General features: G+C 47.0%; 1 protein-coding gene across 3 annotated transcripts; it reads left to right on the top strand.

The window, feature by feature from the left end:
* Window positions 1-795: 795 nt before the first annotated feature.
* CUNH11orf87 (chromosome unknown C11orf87 homolog) lies at window positions 796-7879 on the top strand. Of its 3 annotated transcripts, none has more exons than XM_050333424.1 (2): window positions 796-1029; window positions 1975-7879. In XM_050333424.1, the coding sequence occupies exon 2, from the start codon at window positions 2128-2130 to the stop codon at window positions 2602-2604; it is 477 nt and encodes a 158-aa protein (XP_050189381.1). In that variant the 5' UTR covers window positions 796-1029; window positions 1975-2127; the 3' UTR covers window positions 2605-7879. The 3 variants fall into 3 exon arrangements, with proteins under 3 accessions (XP_050189381.1, XP_050189382.1, XP_050189380.1); XM_050333425.1 differs by lacking the exon at window positions 796-1029 and adding an exon at window positions 1137-1158; XM_050333423.1 differs by lacking the exon at window positions 796-1029 and adding an exon at window positions 1511-1618.
* The last annotated feature ends 266 nt before the right edge of the window (window positions 7880-8145 follow it).

Here is an 8145-nt window from a genome sequence, read left to right on the forward strand (position 1 = left end):
AGAGGAGCAGAGGGCAAAGGAGTAGGCAAAGGCTTGTCTCTCAGTTCTGGACTGAACTTCTTTCCTCGCTGTGCAGCACCCCTCTAAAGAAACACAATTGATTTGGGGAGGTGAAAGGCTAATGGAACCCCTGTTCCTCTAGCTTTAGAGGAAGTATTAAGTTGGAGTCCCTTTGCAAATGATTGGGACTATCCCAACTGGGTTTAAAGTAGTCCATTCCCTGTGGTGTAAATCTTTCACCAGAACAATCATAGTGTCCGGCTAAATTTCACAAGATGCAGTGCATTTATTAGAGACAAAAACAGTACAGAAGATATCTGCCTTGAAACAACAAAATGCTTAAATACACAGCTTACCAGCTCCTGCCCATCTCTGCTACAGGTTCTTGGCTATCAGGGTCAGCAGATCTAACCAATTTTTGTTCTTGACTGAAGATTTTTTCAACTCATGTCTGAGCTCATCTGGTACAGATTTTCCTCCAGGCTTTTCAGGTGGCTTCAGGCCACCAGCAAGGATGGACACTTTCCATTTTTCCTTAAAATCCTGTAACTCACGCCAGAGCTTTATAGGAACTCTGCTCCCAGCACCTGGGGTTAGTCTAGAGCACACAACATAGGACCAATGCTATCTCCTGGCCATCAGATCTTGTCCCATGTTGCAGAGACTACCACATCAGTTTGCTCCTTTTGGAAATGTGAAGAGCTCCATCCTAATGGTAATTATTTTTCTGTCCTGTTACCTCTACTGAAAGTACTTTTCAAATAATACATTTTCTTATCTTTAGAAATCATCTCATTTTTAGCTTAAACGAATTAATGCGCAGCTCATACCCGTTTGCTTTTGAAGAAAATGCCCGTGATGCACTTAGCCGTGGCAAGGCAAGTTTTCACACATATTCCCAATATGAGCCCCTGGCGTTGCTTCTCTCCCACGGATTCACACCAGCCTCACAGGGAAGGACGGGTGCTCTGGGTGTGCGAAGGGACGGCGTTTCGATACGGATGGTACCGCTGCGAACGCGGGTTGTGGGTGAGTGCACACGGCAGCCGGGAAGTGAAGGCACCGGGGGCAGCCGCGGGTGACTTGGGGTGGGCGCTCCGGCCGTGGCGTGGATGGGGACACGGGACAAGGAGCTGGCTGCGGTCGGTGGATATGGCGGTACGTCTGGGTGTTTTGGGGAAGGGAATATGGGCCGCTCCCAGCGTCCGGACACGCAAAGATCGCGGGGGGCAGAGGTGGGCAGGGAGGGGTGGTGCGGGGCAGGACCGCCGTGGGGACCGGGGCGACGAGCGGCGCCGGCTGCGCTTGCGGCAGCGCAGGGACACGGAGGGTGCGGGCGGCGGCCCGGGGGTGGAGTGGGGGGTGTGTGTGGAGTGGTGGTGGTGGTGCCTGCGTGCCCGGGGGGATGCGGGTGGCCGGGCGGTGCCGCGGGCTCGGGGCCGTGCGGGGCGGCGGCCGGCGGGCCGGGCTGCCTGACGTCACGGCCGGGGCGGCTGCAGCTGCGGGCGGCGCTCCCCGAAGCGGCGGCGGCGGCGGCTCCGCTCCTGCGCTGGCTCCGCTCCTGCGCTCACTCCGCGCTGCCGCAGCCCTTGCGCCCGCCCGCTCCCTCGCCGCGCAGGTAAGGCTTGGGGGGGTGCTCCGGGGCGGGCACCGGCACGGCGGGACAGCACCCGCTCGGCTCCGGCAGCCTGTCCCCGCCGCGGCGCGGGGCTCTGACTCCCTCGCTCCCTTCCCGCGGGCAACTAGTTGGGGGAGCGGTCGGGCGGTGCTGCCCGGGATGCCGAGGAATTCGCGAAGTCGGAGCGGCGGCGCGGTGCCCCGTGCCCGTGCCGTGCCGTCCCGTCCCCCTGCGCCGCGACCGGAGAGGGGCCGTGGCGGGGCGCAGGGCGGAGGCTGCCGCAGCCGAGTTTGGGGCGGGGGGAGCTGCGCAGGGTGGTTGCCACGGGGCGCTGATGTGTCCGGCTCCCGTTGCAGGCTGCTCGGGTACTTCAGAGCGAGCGGGAGGCTGAGCCGGCAGCATCCCGGGCATTTCCAGCGAGCGCCCGCCAGCAGCCCGGCACGGCAGCGACTGAAATTTAGGCGTCTTCAGAGAGGGGAGGAAGATCCTCATCTTCCGTAGCCTCCTCAATGAGTGCCAAGCTCTCCAAGGAGTTGAGGCTGTCGCTGCCGCCTTGTCTTCTGAACAGGACATCTACCACCTTAAATACCAGCACCACCTGCATCACGCAAGTGGGTCAGCTCTTCCAGTCCTTCTCATCCACCCTGGTTTTAATTGTGCTAGTCACCCTCATCTTCTGCCTGATCCTCCTCTCCCTCACCACCTTCCACATCCACAAGAGGAAGATGAAGAAGCGGAAAATGCAAAAGGCTCAGGAGGAGTATGAACGGGACCACTGTGCCCGCAGCAGCAATAGCAGCAGCCAGCACCCTGGGACAGTGGTGCAGGGAGAGGCAGCCCAAGGAAGAGACAGCCGACTGGGAAGACCCCTCCAGGACTTAGAGATCCAGCGCTTCTCTCCCTCAGCAGCCCCTGGCTCTCAGCAAGCACAGGCTTGTTTGGACATAGCTGGTGCAGGGCTCCTGCAGACGGAGATTTTATCATGATGGTTTTTGGGGGAGATCTTGTGAAGGCGCTGGTTGGTGTTTGTAAATACCTGAGTGATTATTCTAGTCCCCGAAGAAGAGGAAAACATTGCTAATTCAAATGAACGAACAAGCCCATGATCCAAGTGCATGACAGATCACATTGCGTTTCTCATTGACTGTGTGAGGAAAGGATGCATCTTTTAACTGGAGAAGGAGCTGCACACAGCTACTAAATATCAAGTCATCCACCTGCAGCAGAGGGCCAGGGGTAGGGTGTCCCTTTTCCCTGGACATTATTGCCCCAAGGAGCGGGATGTTCCTGCTCTTGGGATTCCCACTGCACCCCGTGTCACCGTTGCATGGTGTTGGTTGGGGTGTGGGTGAGTGGTGTGGGGGGAGAGGCAGGTCTAGTGGGTGCCTTAGGACCCTCCTGTCCCCTCGGAGCAGACTGGAAGTACACTGTGGTCTCTCCTTTTGTGCTGGAATCTGTGTCCCTGTCCCGCCCCTCTACTTTGCAGGACTGGATATTATTTTGTGTAGAAATGACCACCCCTAGTTGGACTTAACTGCGAGCACTCTCTGGCCCCACATGCCTGTGCCCCGAGCTGCAGCACTGATTGACCCACTGTCTGGGGGATGGGATGGAGTCAGCTGTCTGCATAGAGTGATGCTTGAGCTTTCTGCTCCCTTCAGCTCCATTCATCTTCAAATACCTCCTCTTCCCCATCCCTATCTGCATCCCGTGAAACCTGAAACCCAAACCCAGTGCCATTCTGTGTGGAAGGGAGAGGTAATGTGCAGTAACTTGCCTGTCCTCTCCCAGGGGAGGTTGTCTTTGTACCTCCTGTTGGTCCTGAAACAATCCAGTTCTGCACCAGGCACCCTGCACTGAACACCTGCGTTTACAGCTTTGCCTCCCAGTAAGGAATCCTGCAGCAGTACTCATCTCGCTTCTGCTTTTTTAGGCTGGTGTGTATTTTTAACCCTAATCTTGTAGACAATTAGGGACAGACAACACTTAATTTTCTCCTCTTTTCCCTCTTAGGGATCAAACCATGCAGTTGTGCAAAAATGTCTACTCCTAAACCCTGGTAAATATTTTAGAAGTGGCTGGTGTAGTTTATCCCTAGTAGGCACTGAGAGGTTTTTTTGTCTGTGGATGGTGGATGTGAGTGGCTGCTGGTACTGCGTGTGTTGGAGGAAGCAGTGTCGGTTACAGAAAATGCGGCTTTGCTTAGTGATTAAACCAGTGACCATTACTTGAAGGTGCCTTAACAGAGTGCCATATCCAAACTTTGAAACATGGAGTGTGATATCGTAGCAGAGGCAGCCCTCTACTGTGCATACTAACATCTAAAAATTACAGCAGAGAAAAAGTGATCCTGAGTGATTTAATCTTTTTTTTTTCTTTCTGTCCCAGCACTAAAAGTGATTTGAGGAGATAGTAATAGTCCACAGAATATTCTGTATCTTTTGTATGTCTTCTATGCTGTGCTCTGCCTCCCAGGATGGCTGACTAGAAAAAGCCCAGACACATGGCCTGGGAGGTCTGGGGCCCTAATCTGGGAGTGAATGCCATTGACTAATTTAAAATAGGTAAAGCGAGAGGCAGAAGTGCTCCATAATCCTCTAATAGCCCAAAAATGCAGAGTTTTTGGGGCAGTGTTTCTATTACCCAGTTTTATCCCTTTCCGATCTTTCCTGGTCTGACGGGAAATTGCTGTTGAGTTTGGATCCATGCCTCCTGTGCTTTAGGCAAGTACTATATCATCCAGCTCAAGGTGCTGCTCCACCCTCTGAGGCTAGTGTGGTAAGCATACTGTATCTGTGACCAAGTGGTGTTTGCCACTGCAGTTTAATAGGAGTCATGGCTGACTCTTGCTACCAGTTGGTGGGATCGGATGCCAATGGCTTTTTTGTTGTTGCTGGGCAAGGAAATTGGCTTTGTTTTGTTTCCCCTAATAAAGGATGCATGAACTTTTGTGTTTAACCTCCTTATGCAACTGCAGCACAATATTGCACCACAGGGAATAGATTTAGGACAGTAAAGAGTGTTCAGTAAGGGAGCTCCTTGACCGTTGATCTCCACTAAATAGAGAGATATTACTTTCCCCTTTGTTTTGTGCCTTTAAAAAAAATCCCCACAAACCAACAGTGTATAATTTCGAATTTTATAAAAGCAATAAGATGTTCCAAATCACTCCAGTGCATTTCTGGTTGATGATTCCACTTCTTTAGTGTCTGAAGTCAGATACTCTTCCCTCTGCCTTACGCACTCAAGGCATGCAATAATTTCCCAGAAGTGTACTGCTTGTCACATCTCATTGCATTTATAAAATTGCCCTATTTTTGAAGAAAAACTGAAGGATGGAGAGATAGATATATATATCTTTATATATATTATGGATATACAGGTTTATGTATTATTTATATAATCTCATGACACTAAAAGTAGTTGCAAAAGTGTGACTAAAGTTAAAATGTTGCCATGTAAAACTCTATCCTGTTAATTAGCTTTGATTTAATATTTTAATATCTCTGTATTTATGTAAATCTGTGTAAATTATATGGTCTATTAGTAAAATTTCATACTGACTTTAATTTTTGCAGAACTGTGAGCTTCTTGTGGTGTCATTTAAGGTTTCTTATTTCTAGAGTTAAATTAGACAAGATATGAGAAGTTATAAATTCCTATTATCACACAGAATTATTGCAATAAGGTTCATGCGTACTCCCAATACACAGTCCTATCTTGAGGTATTGCAGGCTTACGAGGTTTAATTGAATGGTCTCAGGAGATCTAGCTGATACAAGCAGGACACGTAGGTTTTCATTTTCATGAAACAATAAGCAATCTAGGGAATAGATGTGGATTTTTAAAACAGAGTTTATGCTTGGAGGTTCTGTCAAATCAATTGCTTCAAAACCCTACAGCTACAGCTAAACTCCTGCACTTAGCATTCAGTATTAATAAGGCTGATGCTTCTTTCCCCTCCCCCCTACTTAAACTAGAAAAGAGTAGAAAATTGTTCATATTTCTAAAGCATACATTTTCAGCTAACTGTGAAACTGCCCAAAGGGTTTTGAAAATACATATTTTATGCAAGTGTAATATCTATGTATCTGTATCCATATATTTAAATATTTTTGTGTAACCTTTTCTATGATATTTGATAGAGATGCTGGGTAAATGCTTGTACCATTCTCGAACATGAGGAAGGATTTATACCCTCTCGATGCGGACGTTCTTTTTCCTGTGAATTTGCACTGGTTTCGACAAGTGACAACGATGACTGGGCTGCTGAGCGCTGACTGCTGGAAGCACAGACAGTCTTTCCTCTGTTAAGGGGCACATCCTCCAGCTGGATTTTCCTGGTTCTGAATTGGAACTGCTTGCCCACTAGCATCCTGCATGTGTAAGAATAAGAAGTGCTGTGGTGTTCAACAGTTCCTGTCTGGTCCAGCGGTCGTTTTGTGGAAGAAGCACGACGGCAGTGACTTGTTTTGTAGAGCCTAGTGAGAACAGAGCTGATGGGCAATGTGCTGGCTGTGCTGGGTCTGGTTCGGAGAATCAGCAATGCCTTGTCCTGCATTCCTGTCCTCAGAGCCCGCTGCTGCCCTGGGGATTTGTACAGCTCCTGCTGGCATCAGCAGGAGTGGCTTGCACTGACTGCCAAGGAACTGGTATCCCATCTGTAGTCCACATGGAGGGTGACAGCTCTCCACACCACCACCCCTGACCCTGCTCTGCACCTGTCCTAGCAGCCTCCACGGGGATGGAAGCCACTGCATCCCACGAGGGCTAGGGTGCTTCAGCCTGGTGGCACTGGGGAACCCACACTGCTACTCTTAGCTCTGCTTCTATGGACTGAGGAAATTGAGGTTTCTACATGGATCCTATGTGGATCATGGACAGGGAATGTCATTTCATTAAAATGTATCATTCTAGCATTTTTTTCTGTGGGGGTTTGTCTACTGCAAATGTAGTTTCAGATGAAATTTGCGAGCTCTCCATCCAAACATGTTTTAACTTTTGATACATCTCTCTAAAATGTATATCTATAAATTTATAGATATATATCTCAAAACAAATACTGGACGAAAAGAGCAGAGACTCCACATTATAGATGAAACTGTCCTATGACAATATTTTTTTTCTTTTATTTAGAATTAATTTTAGAGGTTATATCTTTGATGTAAATAGCAAGTTACTCCGTGATTAATGTTTTCCATAGCATTTCTGAGTAATTGCTATCTTGTTTCTGGAAAGCTGTGTCCAGTGTTATGAAGCAACTGTGCTTTTCTTCTTCTGTTGCTATGAATATGAGTGCAATTTTTATGTAGGGAGGAAAAAGAACATGATTTGACTCTTTAGATAGGACTGAATTATTTTAAATGCAGTTATAGGACTTGGTTGCTTTTTTTCTTTCTAGTGGTTATTCTCTCTGCACGTTCGTATTTTTTCTATGCGTACTTGAAACCGTCCATTTTAATAAGTATGCAAGATATGAAAGGAAACATGAAAAATTATGTGAGAAATATAATTTTTCCTCTTTTGTGTAAATAGCAAAATTTATAATGACTTAGATACCATTTCTTTGTATTTATCATCTCTATACAAATTGGCATGACTCATATACAAACCTTTAATATCACTTTCATTTATGTTAAAAGGTAGAACTACTTTTATCCAGGACTGACTTTCTCATCTCTTTCTGGGACTGAACATTTTTTCCCTGAAACCACGTTTTCCATCTGATCGCTAAATAAATTTCTAGTAGAACAGAGCTTCCCTCTGTTTTTAGTCTTTTACATGTAGGTCTCTGGTCTGAATCCAGCCAAACTCAATAGTGTAGAAAATGTGTTATGACCTTGCAGAACTAGATGGTGTATGAGCTTGAGGAGAAGAGTGACTGACAAGCAAACAGGTGAAATGCCTGACAATGGTAATAGTTATGTTTCTTGTTTGGAGTTGTGGAAGCGAAGCCTCCCCATCCACTGAATGGACCTGGGTAAAGGGTGATCCATTCCAGCTGCGGCAGAGACAAATATCAGTGTCCTTGCTGATACTGTTGCTCTAAACCATCATTTTCTATATGACATTAGCTCTTATTTCTGTAAGTTATATGTAATGTATTTCTTATTCAAATTTAAGAGGTTTTCATTGCTTTATCAGTACTATATGTTCTCTGTGGATAACTAGAAGGATTAATTTTCCAACCCTTTTAACCCAATACCTCTACGAGCATCAATTTTGTATAAGTTAGGAAATAAATAAACATTTGGATCAGAACACTGTAAAAATTGCCTTTATTTATATAATCTGGTGTTCCAGTTGGCTTTTCCTTGTTGTTTTCTTCCTTGAAATGGAGCAATGTAATCTGTTCATTATTTTACTTTTCTAAGGAGGACAAAGGCTTTAAAGCAGTCACTGCAAAAACCACATATACAAACAGGAAGATTTAACAATTTACAGCAGAATAAAATCATATAGGTTTTCTTTTCTGTTGTTGTTTCACAGTCTTTGTCCTCTCGTTTTCAGACCTTCTCAATCAACCA

This window comes from Myiozetetes cayanensis, unplaced genomic scaffold (assembly GCF_022539395.1).
Source record: "Myiozetetes cayanensis isolate MyiCay16 unplaced genomic scaffold, myiCay2020 scf5-8, whole genome shotgun sequence".
NCBI classification, from domain to species: domain Eukaryota; kingdom Metazoa; phylum Chordata; class Aves; order Passeriformes; family Tyrannidae; genus Myiozetetes; species Myiozetetes cayanensis.

Coding starts and splice junctions, on each gene's coding strand:
- CUNH11orf87 (XM_050333424.1), top strand. CDS start 2,128: ATGAGTGCCAAGCTCTCCAAGGAGTTGAGGCTGTCGCTGCCGCCTTGT.